The sequence below is a fragment of the Ascaphus truei genome, chromosome 7 (assembly GCF_040206685.1).
Source record: "Ascaphus truei isolate aAscTru1 chromosome 7, aAscTru1.hap1, whole genome shotgun sequence".
In the NCBI taxonomy this organism is placed as follows: domain Eukaryota; kingdom Metazoa; phylum Chordata; class Amphibia; order Anura; family Ascaphidae; genus Ascaphus; species Ascaphus truei.
In genome coordinates this window covers 108752329-108770616 of record NC_134489.1, presented here as the reverse complement: position 1 = coordinate 108770616, position 18288 = coordinate 108752329, and the positions used below count along the sequence as shown (strand labels likewise).

Here is an 18288-nt window from a genome sequence, read left to right as displayed (position 1 = left end):
GGTGTAATTGAGGAATCCCAAAGTGGGTGGAACAGCCCTATAGTCTTAGTCCCAAAGCCAGATGGTACAACAAGGTTTTGTAATGACTACCGGAAACTAAACGCGGTGTCAAAATTTGATACTTATCCTATGCCCAGGGTAGATGAACTTGTAGAGAGACTGGGCAAAGCCCGATATCTCACAACCCTAGACCTAACAAAAGGGTACTGGCAGGTTCCCCTCACAGAAAGGGCAAAAGAAAAGACAGCCTTCTCAACCCCAGACGGCCTCTTTCAGTATAAGGTGTTGCCTTTTGGCTTACATGGAGCTCCCGCCACATTCCAAAGAATGATGGATAAAATTTTAAAACCACATGCTCGGTATGCTGCCGCCTACCTGGATGATGTGGTAATCCATAGTGAAGATTGGCAATCCCACCTTCCAAAGGTCCAAGCTGTGCTTGACGCAGTCCGGTCTGCTGGACTAACTGCTAACCCCGCTAAATGCACTATTGGTCTGGAGGAGGCCAAGTATCTGGGATATTCTATTGGCAGAGGTTTACTCAAACCCCAAACACTCAAAGTGGAGGCGATACAAAATTGGCCAAGGCCAGTTACAAAAAAACAAGTAAGGACCTTTTTGGGGTTAATTGGGTACTATAGAAGGTTTATTCCCAATTTTGCAACTAAGGCAACCCCACTAACTGACCTCACAAAAGCAAGAGGACCGCTAATGGTAAAGTGGTCCCCCGAAACCGAACAGGCCTTTAGAAGCCTGAAAGAAGCTCTCTGTGCCCAACCAGTGTTGGTCACACCTGACTTCTCCAAAGAGTTCGTAGTCCAAACCGACGCATCTGAGGTAGGGCTGGGGGCGGTACTCTCCCAGGAGTCTCAAGGTGAGGAGCACCCCATCCTTTATTTAAGTAGGAAACTAAATCCCCAGGAGAAAAATTACTCCATAGTAGAGAAAGAGTGTCTCGCAATAAAGTGGGCTGTAGAGATGCTCAAATACTACCTGTTGGGGAGAAAATTCCGGTTGGTCACAGATCATGCACCCCTTACCTGGATGTGTCAAAACAGGGAAAAGAATGCTAGAGTGACCAGGTGGTTCCTAAGCCTACAACCCTTTAAATTTTCTGTGGAACACAGGTCAGGGCACAAACATGGCAATGCTGACGGGTTGTCAAGGATGCACTCCCTAATATCCATGGTCGCTCATCCCTCGAGGTCTGAGCTGGGGGGGAGGATATGTGACAGAAACCAGGGGATGGTAATAAATTCCGTATATAGGGCTCCCAGGATACTAGACAGTTTCTATCCTGTTTGGCCTGGGAGTGCAGCCTTATAATACATACACTCCATCCCACAGTTTGGCAAGCGCTGGAACTGAGGGATGAGAGATCCAGACCAGAGTTTGTCTGCTGCCTGATTTCTGTCACCTGTCATGCTAATTAGGAATCAGGTATGAAAGACTGATTTCCTGTTTGCTCTGGTCTCCCCACAAGAGCCAGGAGGCTGGAAGGCTGCTGAACTACAGAGGGGAGAAGCCTCTTCCCCAAACAGGTTCAATCTTTCTGTTCATTTGTGTAAGACTGCAAAAGTACCGTGTTTTGATGTTGGAAGTGGAAAAGCCACTTCCAACCCTGAGTCAGGGATATCTAAGTTAAGTTATCGCTCAGGTGAGCAGCTTTTGTTTTGATCTGTTTTCTGTTGTATGCACTGTGGCAGTCTCAGTGCCTGGGACTGAATAAACCAGGCATAGCCTGTTTAAAGGAACAGTACGTGACGCCTCATCATTTAACCTACCCTAAAAGACCGTGTTCTAAACAGTCCCGGACAAACGACGGAGCCCCGGAGTAAGCCGTTTGTCACATACTGTACATGCAGTGTATTCTAATGTCTGCATCTAATACTGTACATGCAGTGTATTCTAATGTCTGCATCTAATACTGTACATGCATTGTATTCTAATGTCTGCATCTAATACTGTACATGCAGTGTATTCTAATGTCTGCATCTTATACTGTACATGGTGCAGTGTATTCTAATGTCTGCATCTAATACTGTACATGGTGCAGTGTATTCTAATGTCTGCATCTAATACTGTACATGATACAGTGTATTCTAATGTCTGCATCTAATACTGTACATGCAGTGTATTCTAATGTCTGCATCTAATACTGTACATGCAGTGTATTCTAATGTCTGCATCTTATACTGTACATGATGCAGTGTATTCTAATGTCTGCATCTAATACTGTACATGCAGTGTATTCTAATGTCTGCATTTAATACTACACATGGTGCAGTGTATTCTAATGTCTGCATCTAATACTGTACATGGTGCAGTGTATTCTAATGTCTGCATCTAATACTGTACATGGAACAGTGTATTCTAATGTCTGCATCTAATACTGTACATGCAGTGTATTCTAATGTCTGCATCTAATACTGTACATACAGTGTATTCTAATGTCTGCATCTAATACTGTACATGGTGCAGTGTATTCTAATGTCTGCATCTAATACTGTACATGGTGCAGTGTATTCTAATGTCTGCATCTAATACTGTACATGGTGCAGTGTATTCTAATGTCTGCATCTAATACTGTACATGGTGCAGTGTATTCTAATGTCTGCATCTAATACTGTACATGGTGCAGTGTATTCTAATGTCTGCATCTAATACTGTACATGGTGCAGTGTATTCTAATGTCTGCATCTAATACTGTACATGCAGTGTATTCTAATGTCTGCATCTTATACTGTACATGGTGCAGTGTATTCTAATGTCTGCATCCTATACTGTACATGGTGCAGTTTATTCTAATTTCTGCATCTAATACTGTACATGGTGCAGTGTATTCTAATGTCTGCATCTAATACTGTACATGCAGTGTATTCTAATGTCTGCATCAAATACTGTACATGGTGCAGTGTATTCTAATATCTGCATCTAATACTGTACATGGTGCAGTGTATTCTAATATCTGCATCCTATACTGTACATGGTGCAGTTTATTCTAATTTCTGCATCTAATACTGTACATGGTGCAGTGTATTCTAATGTCTGCATCTAATACTGTACATGCAGTGTATTCTAATGTCTGCATCAAATACTGTACATGGTGCAGTGTATTCTAATGTCTGCATCTAATACTGTACATGATGCAGTGTATTCTAATGTCTGCATCTAATACTGTACATGGAGCAGTGTATTCTAATGTCTGCATCTAATACTGTACATGGTGCAGTGTATTCTAATGTCTGCATCTAATACTGTACATGCAGTGTATTCTAATGTCTGCATCTAATACTGTACATGCAGTGTATTCTAATGTCTGCATCAAATACTGTACATGGTGCAGTGTATTCTAATGTCTGCATCTAATACTGTACATGATGCAGTGTATTCTAATGTCTGCATCTAATACTGTACATGGAGCAGTGTATTCTAATGTCTGCATCTAATACTGTACATGGTGCAGTGTATTCTAATGTCTGCGTCTAATACTGTACATGGTGCAGTGTATTCTAATGTCTGCATCTAATACTGTACATGGTGCAGTGTATTCTAATGTCTGCATCTAATACTGTACATGGAGCAGTGTATTCTAATGTCTGCATCTAATACTGTACATGGTGCAGTGTATTCTAATATCTGCATCTAATACTGTACATGGTGCAGTGTATTCTAATGTCTGCATCTAATACTGTACATGGAGCAGTGTATTCTAATGTCTGCATCTAATACTGTACATGGTGCAGTGTATTCTAATGTCTGCATCTAATACTGTACATGGTGCAGTGTATTCTAATGTCTGCATCTAATACTGTACATGGTGCAGTGTATTCTAATGTCTGCATCTAATACTGTACATGGTGTAGTGTATTCTAATGTCTGCATCTAATACTGTACATGGTGCAGTGTATTCTAATGTCTGCATCTAATACTGTACATGGTGCAGTGTATTCTAATGTCTGCATCTAATACTGTACATGGTGCAGTGTATTCTAATGTCTGCATCTAATACTGTACATGGTGCAGTGTATTCTAATGTCTGCATCTAATACTGTACATGGTGCAGTGTATTCTAATGTCTGCATCTAATACTGTACATGGTGCAGTGTATTCTAATGTCTGCATCTAATACTGTACATGGTGCAGTGTATTCTAATGTCTGCATCTAATACTGTACATGGTGCAGTGTATTCTAATGTCTGCATCTAATACTGTACATGGTGCAGTGTATTCTAATGTCTGCATCTAATACTGTACATGGTGCAGTTTATTCTAATTTCTGCATCTAATACTGTACATGGTGCAGTGTATTCTAATGTCTGCATCTAATACTGTACATGGAGCAGTGTATTCTAATGTCTGCATCTAATACTGTACATCGTGCAGTGTATTCTAATGTCTGCATCTAATTCTGTACATGCAGTGTATTCTAATATCTGCATCTAATACTGTACATGGTGCAGTGTATTCTAATGCCTACATCTAATACTGTACATGCAGTGTATTCTAATGTCTGCATCTAATACTGTACATGGTGCAGTGTATTCTAATGTCAGCATCTAATACTGTACATGCAGTGTATTCTAATGTCTGCATGTAATACTGTACATGGTGCAGTCTATTCTAATGTCTGCATCTAATACTGTACTTGGTGCAGTGTATTCTAATGTCAGCATCTAATACTGTACATGCAGTGTATTCTAATGTCTGCATCTAATACTGTACATGGTGCAGTGTATTCTAATGTCAGCATCTAATACTGTACATGCAGTGTATTCTAATGTCTGCATATAATACTGTACATGGTGCAGTGTATTCTAATGTCTGCATCTAATACTGTACATGGTGCAGTGTATTCTAATGTCAGCATCTAATACTGTACATGCAGTGTATTCTAATGTCTGCATCTAATACTGTACATGCAGTGTATTCTAATGTCTGCATCTAATACTGTACATGCAGTGTATTCTAATGTCTGCATCTAATACTGTACATGGTGCAGTGTATTCTAATGTCTGCATCTAATACTGTACATGGTGCAGTGTATTCTAATGTCTGCATCTAATACTGTACATGGAGCAGTGTATTTTAATATCTGCATCTAATACTGTACATGGAGCAGTGTATTTTAATGTCTGCATCTAATACTGTACATGGAGCAGTGTATTTTAATGTCTGCATCTAATACTGTACATGGTGCAGTGTATTCTAATGTCTGCATCTAATACTGTACATGGTGCAGTGTATTCTAATGTCTGCATCTTATACTGTACATGGCGTAGTGTATTCTAATATCTGCATCTTATACTGTACATGCAGTGTATTCTGATGTCTGCATCTAATAATGTACATGCAGTGTATTTTAATATCTGCATCTAATACTGTACATGCAGTGTATTCTAATGTCTGCATCTAATACTGTACATGCACTGTATTCTAATGTGTGCACCTAATACTGTACATGGTGCAGTGTATTCTAATGTTTGCATCTAATACTGTACATGGAGCAGTGTATTCTAATGTTTGCATCTAATACTGTACATGGAGCAGTGTATTCTAATGTCTGCATCTAATACTGTACATGCAGTGTATTCTAATGTCTGCATCTAATACTGTACATGGTGCAGTGTATTCTAATGTCTGCATCTAATACTGTACATGGTGCAGTGTATTCTAATGTCTGCATCTTATACTGTACATGGTGCAGTGTATTCTAATGTCTGCATCTAATACTGTACATGCAGTGTATTCTAATGTCTGCATCTAATACTGTACATGCAGTGTATTCTAATGTCTGCATCTTATACTGTACATGGTGTAGTGTATTCTGAAATCTGCATCTAATACTGTACATGGAGCAGTGTATTCTATTGTCTGCATCTAATACTGTACATGGAGCAGTGTATTCTAATGTCTGCATCTAGTACTGTACATGCAGTGTATTCTAATGTCTGCATCTTATACTGTACATGATGCAGTGTATTCTAATGTCTGCATCTAGTACTGTACATGCAGTGTATTCTAATGTCTGCATCTTATACTGTACATGATGCAGTGTATTCTAATGTCTGCATCTAATACTGTACATGGTGCAGTGTATTCTAATGTCTGCATCTAATACTGTACATGCAGTGTATTCTAATGTCTGCATCTAATACTGTACATGGTGTAGTGTATTCTAATGTCTGCATCTTATACTGTACATGGTGTAGTGTATTCTGAAATCTGCATCTAATACTGTACATGGAGCAGTGTATTCTAATGTCTGCATCTAGTACTGTACATGCAGTGTATTCTAATGTCTGCATCTTATACTGTACATGATGCAGTGTATTCTAATGTCTGCATCCTATACTGTACATGGAGCAGTGTATTCTAATGTCTGCATCTAATACTGTACATGGAGCAGTGTATTCTAATGTCTGCATCTAATACTGTATATGGTGCAGTGTATTCTAATGTCTGCATCTAGTACTGTACATGCAGTGTATTCTAATGTCTGCATCTTATACTGTACATGATGCAGTGTATTCTAATGTCTGCATCCTATACTGTACATGGAGCAGTGTATTCTAATGTCTGCATCTAATACTGTACATGGAGCAGTGTATTCTAATGTCTGCATCTAATACTGTACATGGTGCAGTGTATTCTAAAATCTGCATCTAGTACTGTACATGATGCAGTGTATTCTAATGTCTGCATCTAATACTGTACATGGAACAGTGTATTCTAATGTCTGCGTCTAATACTGTACATGCAGTGTATTCTAATGTCTGCATCTAATACTGTACATGGTGCAGTGTATTCTAATGTGTGCATCTAATACGGTACATGGTGCAGTGTATTCTAATGTCTGCATCTAATACTGTACATGCAGTGTATTCTAATGTGTGCATCTAATACTGTACATGGAACAGTGTATTCTAATGTCTGCGTCTAATACTGTACATGCAATGTATTCTAATGTCTGCATCTAATACTGTACATGGTGCAGTGTATTCTAATGTCTGCATCTAATACTGTACATGATGCAGTGTATTCTAATGTCTGCATCTAATACTGTACATGGAACAGTGTATTCTAATGTCTGCGTCTAATACTGTACATGCAGTGTATTCTAATGTCTGCATCTAATACTGTACATGGTGCAGTGTATTCTAATGTGTGCATCTAATACTGTACATGGTGCAGTGTATTCTAATGTCTGCATCTAATACTGTACATGGTGCAGTGTATTCTAAAATCTGCATCTAATACTACACATGGTGCAGTGTATTCTAATGTCTGCATCTAATACTTTACATGGTGCAGTGTATTCTAAAATCTGCATCTAATACTGTACATGCAGTGTATTCTAATGTCTGCATCTTATACTGTACATGGTGTAGTGTATTCTGAAATCTGCATCTAATACTGTACATGGAGCAGTGTATTCTATTGTCTGCATCTAATACTGTACATGGTGCAGTGTATTCTAATGTGTGCATCTAATACTGTACATGGTGCAGTGTATTCTAATGTCTGCATCTAATACTGTACATGCAGTGTATTCTAATGTCTGCATCTTATACTGTACATGGTGTAGTGTATTCTGAAATCTGCATCTAATACTGTACATGATGCAGTGTATTCTAATGTCTGCATCTAATACTGTACATGGTGCAGTGTATTCTAAAATCTGCATCTAATACTACACATGGTGCAGTGTATTCTAATGTCTGCATCTAATACTTTACATGGTGCAGTGTATTCTAAAATCTGCATCTAATACTGTACATGCAGTGTATTCTAATGTCTGCATCTTATACTGTACATGGTGTAGTGTATTCTGAAATCTGCATCTAATACTGTACATGGAGCAGTGTATTCTATTGTCTGCATCTAATACTGTACATGGAGCAGTGTATTCTAATGTCTGCATCTAGTACTGTACATGCAGTGTATTCTAATGTCTGCATCTTATACTGTACATGATGCAGTGTATTCTAATGTCTGCATCTAATACTGTACATGGTGCAGTGTATTCTAAAATCTGCATCTAATACTGTACATGGAGCAGTGTATTCTAATGTCTGCATCTAATACTGTACATGGAGCAGTGTATTCTAATGTCTGCATCTAGTACTGTACATGCAGTGTATTCTAATGTCTGCATCTTATACTGTACATGATGCAGTGTATTCTAATGTCTGCATCTAATACTGTACATGGTGCAGTGTATTCTAAAATCTGCATCTAATACTGTACATGGTGCAGTGTATTCTAATGTCTGTATCTAATACTGTACATGGTGCAGTGTATTCTAATGTCTGCATCTAATACTGTACATGGAGCAGTGTATTCTAATGTCTGCATCTAATACTGTACGTGCAGTGTATTCTAATGTCTGCATCTAATACTGTACATGGTGCAGTGTATTCTAATGTCTGCATCTAATACTGTACATGGTGTAGTGTATTCTAATGTCTGCATCTTTTACTGTACATGGTGCAGTGTATTCTAATTCCTGCATCTAATACTGTACACGCAGTGTATTCTAATGTCTGCATCAAATACTGTACACGCAGTGTATTCTAATGTCTGCATCAAATACTGTACATGCAGTGTATTCTAATATCTGCATCTACTACTGTACATGCAGTGTATTCTAATGTCTGCATCTAATACTGTACATGGAGCAGTGTATTCTAATGTCTGCATCTAATACTGTACATGGTGCAGTGTATTCTAATGTCTGGATCTTATACTGTACACGCAGTGTATTCTGTCTGCATCTAATACTGTACATGATGCAGTGTATTCTAATGTCTGCATCTAATACTGTACATGGTGCAGTGTATTCTAATGTCAGCATCTAATACTGTACATGCAGTGTATTCTAATGTCTGCATGTAATACTGTACATGGAGCAGTGTATTATAATATCTGCATCTAATACTGTACATGGTGCAGTGTATTCTAATGTCTGCATCTAATACTGTACATGCAGTGTATTCTAATGTGTGCATCTAATACTGTACATGCAGTGTATTCTAAAATCTGCATCTCATACTACACATGGTGCAGTGTATTCTAATGTCTGCATTTTATACTGTACATGGAGCAGTGTATTCTAATGTCTGCATCTAATACTGTATATGCAGTGTATTCTAATGTCTGCATCTAATACTGTACATGGTGCAGTGTATTCTAATGTGTGCATCTAATACTGTACATGCAGTGTATTCTAATGTCTGCATCTAATACTGTACATGGAGCAGTGTATTCTAATGTCTGCATCTAATACTGTACATGGTGTAGTGTATTCTAATGTGTGCATCTAATACTGTACATGGAGCAGTGTATTCTAATGTCTGCATCTAATACTGTATATGCAGTGTATTCTAATGTCTGCATCTAATACTGTACATGGTGCAGTGTATTCTAATGTCTGCATCTAATACTGTACATGCAGTGTATTCTAATGTCTGCATCTTATACTACACATGGTGCAGTGTATTCTAATGTCTGCATCTAATACTGTACATGGAGCAGTGTATTCTAATGTCTGCATCTAATACTGTACATGCAGTGTATTCTAATGTCTGCATCTAATACTGTACATGGTGCAGTGTATTCTAATGTCTGCATCTAATACTGTACATGGTGCAGTGTATTCTAATGTGTGCATCTAATACTGTACATGCAGTGTATTCTAATGTCTGCATCTAATACTGTACACGCAGTGTATTCTAATGTCTGCATCAAATACTGTACACGCAGTGTATTCTAATGTCTGCATCAAATACTGTACATGCAGTGTATTCTAATATCTGCATCTACTACTGTACATGCAGTGTATTCTAATGTCTGCATCTAATACTGTACATGAAGTGTATTCTAATGTCTGCATCTAATACTGTACATGGAACAGTGTATTCTAATGTCTGCATCTTATACTGTACATGGTGCAGTGTATTCTAATGTCTGCATCTAATACTGTACATGGAGCAGTGTATTCTAATGTCTGCATCTAATACTGTACATGCAGTGTATTCTAATGTCTGCATCTAATACTGTACATGGTGCAGTGTATTCTAATGTCTGCATCTAATACTGTACATGGTGCAGTGTATTCTAATGTCTGCATCTAATACTGTACATGGTGCAGTGTATTCTAATGTCTGCATCTAATACTGTACATGCAGTGTATTCTAATGTCTGCATCTAATACTGTACATGGTGCAGTGTATTCTAATGTCTGCATCTAATACTGTACATGCAGTCTATTCTAATGTCTGCATCTAATACTGTACATGCAGTGTATTCTAATGTCTGCATCTAATACTGTACATGCAGTCTATTCTAATGTCTGCATCCTATACTGTACATGGTGCAGTGTATTCTAATGCCTGCATCTAATACTGTACATGCAGTGTATTCTAATGTCTGCATCAATTACTGTACACGCAGTGTATTCTAATGTCTGCATCAAATACTGTACATGCAGTGTATTCTAATATCTGCATCTACTACTGTACATGCAGTGTATTCTAATGTCTGCATCTAATACTGTACATGAAGTGTATTCTAATGTCTGCATCTAATACTGTACATGGAGCAGTGTATTCTAATGTCTGCATCTAATACTGTACACGCAGTGTATTCTAATGTCTGCATCAATTACTGTACACGCAGTGTATTCTAATGTCTGCATCAATTACTGTACACGCAGTGTATTCTAATGTCTGCATCAAATACTGTACATGCAGTGTATTCTAATGTCTGCATCTAATACTGTACATGAAGTGTATTCTAATGTCTGCATCTAATACTGTACATGGAGCAGTGTATTCTAATGTCTGCATCTAATACTGTACATGCAGTGTATTCTAATCTGCATCTAATACTGTACATGCAGTGCATTCTAATGTCTGCATCTAATACTGTACACGCAGTGTATTCTGTCTGCATCTAATACTGTACATGCAGTGTATTCTAATGTCTGCATCTAATACTGTACATGGTGCAGTGTATTCTAATGTCAGCATCTAATACTGTACATGCAGTGTATTCTAATGTCTGCATGTAATACTGTACATGGTGCAGTGTATTATAATATCTGCATCTAATACTGTACATGCAGTGTATTCTAATGTCTGCATCTAATACTGTACATGGAGCAGTGTATTATAATATCTGCATCTAATACTGTACATGCAGTGTATTCTAATGTCTGCATGTAATACTGTACATGGTGCAGTGTATTATAATATCTGCATCTAATACTGTACATGCAGTGTATTCTAATGTGTGCATCTAATACTGTACATGCAGTGTATTCTAATGTCTGCATCTAATACTACACATGGTGCAGTGTATTCTAATGTCTGCATCTAATACTGTACATGGTGCAGTGTATTCTAATGTCTGCATCTAATACTGTACATGGAGCAGTGTATTTTAATGTCTGCATCTAATACTGTACATGGTGCAGTGTATTCTAATGTCTGCATCTAATACTGTACATGGTGCAGTGTATTCTTATATCTGCATCTTATACTGTACATGGAGCAGTGTATTCTCATGTCTGCATCTTATACCGTGTGTGGAAGGTATGACTTGAAGACACTTGCACATTCATATAACTGTGTAGTTTGTTCTTTATTACAGTACTTTGCTAATTATTACTTATCATTTTTTCTCAGGAACTACCTCTTCCGACTCAGTCTGTTCAACATATCTCTAATTCAGGTATGTTCAGCCTTTCTGTGTTCTATGCTGGAAACGTTCTGTGCACTGTGCTGAGTACACTGCTGGGCTTTAGTATTCAAGAAAAATACATTATTATGGCATATTATACATATCCGCTTTGATCTCTCGTTATGCCCTGGCTCGTTTCCTACGCTTAAGTCTCCTCGCCATCCCTTTCACCTCTACTGCGCTCTCTCACCTTAAACCTTTTCCCTCACTGCCCCTTACCTGTGGAACTCCCTCACACTCTCTTTCCCCGCCTTTTACGTCGAACCTTAAAACTCGCCTCTTACATGAAGCACCCCAATAGCCTGGACTCATGGCCACTGTCCCTCCTATAAACCATTGTGGCCAAGCACTGCAACCTACTGCACTTACTCCCTCACCTGCTGCCTCTGTAACTCTCCCAACATACCACTTAGATTGTAAGCTCTCCGGGGCAGGGATTTCCTTTCCTATTGTCTGACTGTTTTGTGCTTATTGTATTATAATCCCCTGTACTGTGTTGTCTTTGTACAGCGCTGAGTACATTGTGGGCGTTACATAAATAAAGATCTACAAACAAGGGGTATAAAATGTTATAAAATATGCACATTAAGTATTATGTGCAATTCCAGTGACCGTATTTCTCTCCGTGTTGGCATTTCTTTGCCCGGTGCAGTATACACCTGAACGGGTCCTACTTAATGAATGAAACATTCTGCTATATTTACATCTTTGGAAAGTGTAGTTCATGTCTTTTTCCCGAATAATCATGCGAATCGTCACAGTTTCCCCACCCATCTGGATGTGTCACCGCTATATGTGCAGCCTCGGGACGGGGAGAGGGTGTGGAGGGGATTTGAGGGGGTCGGGAACTTTATGGATGAGTTGGAATTGTTGAATTAGAAAGCGGTACTTAACGCATGCAACTTTTTTTTGGTCGACATTTCTAGGAATTTCCCACAGTTGCTGATGTCCAAGTATTTAGCACCTCTGCACCCCTGTGCACCTCTGCACCCCACTCTGTGGGGTTCAGAGACCCTTGTAACAGAGCACTACACCTTCAAGGAATGTGTTCTGCGTCAGTTTGTTCAGAACGTGCGTTTGCCGCTAGCAACGTGTCTGCTATCGGGGCCCCAAACGTAAATCTGTGTGGTCCTATTCCGGGGCAGATTAAGACTCTCTGGGGCCCTTCGGCCCCAAGACTGTGGAGGCCTTTTTCGCAAGGCGGCCCCCCTCCTGCAGCGTTGTGGCATCGTGTGACGTCACGTTGTCATGTGACAGGTCGCCATGACAACGCGACGCTGCAGGAGGAGGGCTACTCCGTGGAAGTAAAGAGACACCCTTCTCTCTCTTACACACACACACACACACACACACACACACACACACACACACACACACACACACACACCATTACCTTGGGTGAGGCCCAGGGACTCTGCAGCTCCCTCCTCGGGTCGGGCAGAAGGTGACAAGGAGGAGGGATAGAGGCCGCAGCACCGGCCCACTGCATCCTACGTACCTAGTGGGTAATTGGTCCTGTTCCTATTAGTGTGGGATGCCTCTGAGATCTTGTTGGCATTAACACCTTTTTGTAGAGGCTCTGCTTTTTCCGTATCTCCAATAATCTGCCTGCCCATCTCACACTGAAAGGGTCCTATATTTTCTTTTCTCATTCTTTTGTTATTAAGGTACTTAATGAACTTTTTAGGGTTGACCTTACTTTCTATTGCAATCCTTTTTTCATTATCCATTTTTGCCCTTTTGCAATTTTTGTTACATTCCTTATAATTCTGATACGATGTCTCTGTCGCTTCTGACTTAAAGAATCTAAACGCCTTCCTCTTCTTGTCCATTTCCTCCCCTACCTGTTTATTTAGCCACATTGGTTTTGACTTATTTCTTTTATACATATTACCCAAGGGTATACACTGATAAGTGTGCTTTTCTAACAATGTTTTAAAGACTAGGAATGTGTGTTAATCAAGTTTTTTGGAGGCTGTGTCACCTCCCCCCAGAGCTCACTCCTCCTCCTTCACCTTTTTAACTTGGGAGGTCATTTGCTGCAGGAACAAGACCTATAATGGTTCTTCCCCTCTTGCAGGTAAAAGGAAGGGTTCACAGTTCAGTGTAGGACCTGCATTAATTTGGTTATACCTTGGCGTTGGTATGCAGGCTTATGACGCTTTGGCCAAAGGGTTAACTAAATAACCAAGTATTTATTATTATTATTGAAGTATTTTACTTTATACTTTTTACCATTTATGTTTTGTCAATGTTTTAAAGACTGCCCATTTATCTTCTACATTTTTCCCTGCAAAAACATCATCCCAGTGTATTACTTGTAGATTAGACCTCAGTTTATTAAAATCTGCCTTTCTAAAGATTAAGGTTTTTGTTGAACCCAAGTAATCTGTTTTTTGATCATTTATTTCAAATGAGACCATGTTATGATCACTGTTACCCAAATGTTCCAGGACTTTAATATTTTTTATTACTTCTGCATTGTTTGATATGACCAAATCCAGTACTGCCCCTCTCCTGGTTGGTTCCTCAATAATTTGGGTCATATAATTGTCTTTAAGCACCCCCAAAAACCTGTTTCCTTTTGTTGTAATGCTAATCTCATTGCCCCAGTCTATGTCTGGATAATTTAAATCCCCCCATTATGCAAACATAACCCAGTTTTGATGCTTCTCCATTTGCAAAAGTATTTTAGCTTCCTCAATCTCACAGATATTTGGTGGTTTATAGCATATTCCCACAAACATTTTCTTTATACTTTTACCTCCACTGCTCATTTCTGTCCACAAGGTCTCTACATTTTCATCATTCCCTTCATAGACAGCATCCCTTATAATAGGTTTTAGATCCGGTTTAACATATAAACATACTCCACCTCCCCTTCTATTTGTTCGATCCTTCCGAAAAAGGGAATAACCCTCTAAATTAACTGTCCAGTCATGAGTTTTATCCCACCATGTTTCAGTAATGCCTATGATATCATACTGCTCCCTTGCAGCTATTAATTCAAGCTCCCCCATTTTATCTGTCAGACTTCTTGCATTAGCAAGCATGCATTTAAGTTTTTTTTCAGCCTGTACTATTATCTTATCTGCTTCTTCCTTTCTGCGCCCACTTGGTTTAGTCTTTAGAAGTTTTCTAGTATTATCTCTATTTACTATGGGTGTCTCACTGCTTGTCAAACTCGCACTTGCCCCCATTCTACCTCCATACCACCTTGTATCCTCATCTATTCCATTTAGTTCATTATCTGTTTCATTGCCCTCGCCCCTCCATCCTGGTTTAAAATCTCCTCCAACCTTTTTATCATTCTCCCCCCTAGCAAAGATTGATTCTTACAAATAGCCCCCCCCCCTCCACCCCCAATTCCCTACTTATATATACTTTGGAGGTTTTTTTTTCAGTTTCTCCCTGCTGCAAAACGGGGGCAAAAAAGCTGCTCCAGATTTATTAAGGACAAATATTCTTGTGGAAACCAGTGGGATTTGTTGATTGATAAATGTGGTGTGATGTTTTTGTGCAGGGTTTGTCCACACTTTGATAACTGACACATTTCATTGTGAAATTACCTAGAAATATTCCCCTCTGGAAACAAGATTCAACTTCCGTAAATAATAATAGCAACCGAGCCTACAAAGATATAATATTTCCAAGGAATAGCTATCCTGCTTAATAACAAGAGGTCAGCCCTGGCTTGTCATATTGAAGCCACATCCTCAAGGGTCGTCCGTCAGCTGTGTCTCTGTCCGACCCTTGGTCTGCTGCCAAGGCTGTGTGATGTGTGATGTGTGATGTGTGATGTGTGATGTGTGATGTGCAGGTGTGAGTGTGCTGATTACTGCAGCTCACTGATGATGGCGCCTCGGAGGGAGTGCAACCTTATCATTTAATGGAGAATTCAGAGCAGTTTGATAGCATAACATAACAGGATTCGTCATTTTCTTCGGTGTGGTATGTTGCCGCATTCTGCCTTGATATACCCGTTAAATCCTGTGGAAACGCTGTAATTCTGAGTGATACTGGGTTATGTTCTGTTATCTAGCAGGGACGTGTAACTTAGTTGCAGGCGGTGATACCTGGTAAATTACCAGTTCTTCATACATGGCTTTTGCAGACCTCGCATGTCTCAGAAGAAGACCTCATGTGCCAACTATGAAGAGCTCTATCATTGTTCCAGTAAATTGTGTCAGAACGTGCATCAAAGTGATAGAAAACGTTCAGCTGAAGGAAGTCCTTTCTTACCATCTGATTACTTTGTAATGTTGGGTCCCTGTGTTTGTATCTCGTTTTCTAGAGAATTCTTGTTGATTCTTTGTGTTTGGAGAGTGGTTCATTGTTTGTGTATACTGGTTGGTTCGTTGTATGTTTGTGTATCTGTATACTGGTATGTGTGATCTATGGGTTTGTGTTTTGCTGGGAAGTGTGTGTGTGTCTCACAGTACTTTGTGTTCTTAGTGGGGGGCTGTAGGTCGGTTTTGGATGCTAAAGAAATGTTACACATGGCAGAGAAAGGCGTGTTTAGCTGAGAACATTCGCTTCACTGAATCTCTTGTATACATCACAAAGTGAGAGTTCGAGAACCTACAGGGACGTGTAGAAGGGACTTGTGTGGCTGGGTTTGACCAGAGCCGCGTCTCTGTACGAATAACTCCAGTAATGTGTTGGAGCCTGTAACTGTATCATGCACACGCTGACTCAATAACAAGATAATGCATTGCATGAGCTGTCTGCTCCTCATCCTGAAACCCATTGGTTAAGTGCCCCTGGTCTGAGCTCACCCGGGCAGGCTGGAACACATCTCGCCCCATTCCTGCAGACCCTGCTGCGTACGCCGAGCCTGTGCGGGTTTCGTTGTAATGGAATATTTGTCTTTGCATCGCACGCAGAGAACCATTAGACCAGGTGGGTTAGGGAGAATGGCTTAGCAAGCCTTAACTTGATGAGCCTATACATGCATAATAGCCACATCAAGCTTGGGTAGAGCAGGGGTCAGAAGCAGCAACATTCCAAGAGATTTACTCTTCCAGGGGGGAAGATAAGACATTATTGAGTGTTGTGTATCGTGCGCTTCTGTTGCTGACATGCTTCAACAATCAGTTGGCAAAATACACTTGCAGTTACAGGGCACACGCCTCTCACATATACCTACGTACATACTCAATCCTTCCTGTTGCTCCTAATGCACTTATTATTATCTTTTATTTGTGAAGCACCAACATATTCCGCAGTGTGGTACAATGGGGGTACAGAGTTATGTATATTACATAAACCGTTACATACAAGGGAGGACACGCATGCACAAACTGATTCAGAGACGTAATGAGGGCCCTGCTCGTGAGAGCTTACAGTCTGCAGGGAATGGGGGGCAATGTGGAAAGAAGAAGGTAAGGTGGTTCCTTATTGTAGGATGATGTTAGAGGTATGGCGAGTACGTGTACTGAGTTTTCAGGGAGTTTTTAAACCTCGGATAGCTGGGGGAGAGTCTCATGGTGCGTGGTAGGGAATTCCAGAGAGAGAGAGGCAGGAGAAGTCTTGCAGGCGGGAGTGAGAGGAGGTAATAAGGCAGGAGGAAGGGCGGATGTTGTGGGCAGAATGTAGGCGTCCTGTAGGTATGTATTTGTGGATGAGGGCTGAGATGAGATTACAAAAAATCATAGTAACAGTAACAATGGGTTAAAGTGACTTGCCAAGCTCATTAGGATCTGGGCCTGGGAATCAAACCAGATCTTCCCACTCCAAATTCACTCCTTCAACAAGAAATGCACCATGCTCAACAGGCCACAAAACCGCCTCTCCGTCCCCTCCCCCAGGCCGGCCGCCGCCTCTCCGTCCCCTCCCCCAGGCCGCCCGCCGCCTCTCCGTCCCCTCCCCCAGGCCGCCCCCCGCCGCCTCTCCGTCCCCTCCCCCAGGCCGCCCGCCGCCTCTCCGTCCCCTCCCCCAGGCCGCCGGCCGCCTCTCCGTCCCCTCCCCCAGGCTGCCCGCCGCCTCTCCGTCCCCTCCCCCAGGCCGCCCGCCGCCTCTCCGTCCCCTCCCCCAGGCCGCCCGCCGCCTCTCCGTCCCCTCCCCCAGGCCGCCCGCCGCCTCTCCGTCCCCTCCCCCAGGCCGCCCGCCGCCTCTCCGTCCCCTCCCCCAGGCCGCCCGCCGCCTCTCCGTCCCCTCCCCCAGGCCGGCCGCCGCCTCTCCGTCCCCTCCCCCAGGCCGCCCGCCGCCTCTCCGTCCCCTCCCCCAGGCCGCCCGCCGCCTCTCCGTCCCCTCCCCCAGGCCGCCCGCCGCCTCTCCGTCCCCTCCCCCAGGCCGCCCGCCACCTCGGAGTTGTACTTGGCTTCTAAAGAGAAAATAGAGAAAAACCTGGCGCCAAATTGTCAGTGGAATGTCCTGTACTCCTCAAGGGATCCGCACACTTGCTCGACAGACCATGCAAAGAAATAAACACAAACAAACAAAAATCATAGCGCAACACTGTAGGGTGAGCAGTAATGCACTAATATATACAAACAATTAAGAATCCTAGCGACAATTAAAACAACTATTTATACGATGGTA

The 18288-nt window shown here is 41.1% G+C and overlaps 1 protein-coding gene across 1 annotated transcript in view; it reads left to right on the top strand.

The window, feature by feature from the left end:
• Window positions 1-18288, top strand: part of SEMA5B (semaphorin 5B) — a 279793-nt gene that overhangs the window by 160940 nt on the left and 100565 nt on the right. The window contains exon 5 of the mRNA XM_075610072.1: window positions 11691-11736. Coding sequence (XP_075466187.1) covers window positions 11691-11736 — 46 coding nt within the window. The remainder of the gene's footprint in view (window positions 1-11690; window positions 11737-18288) is intronic.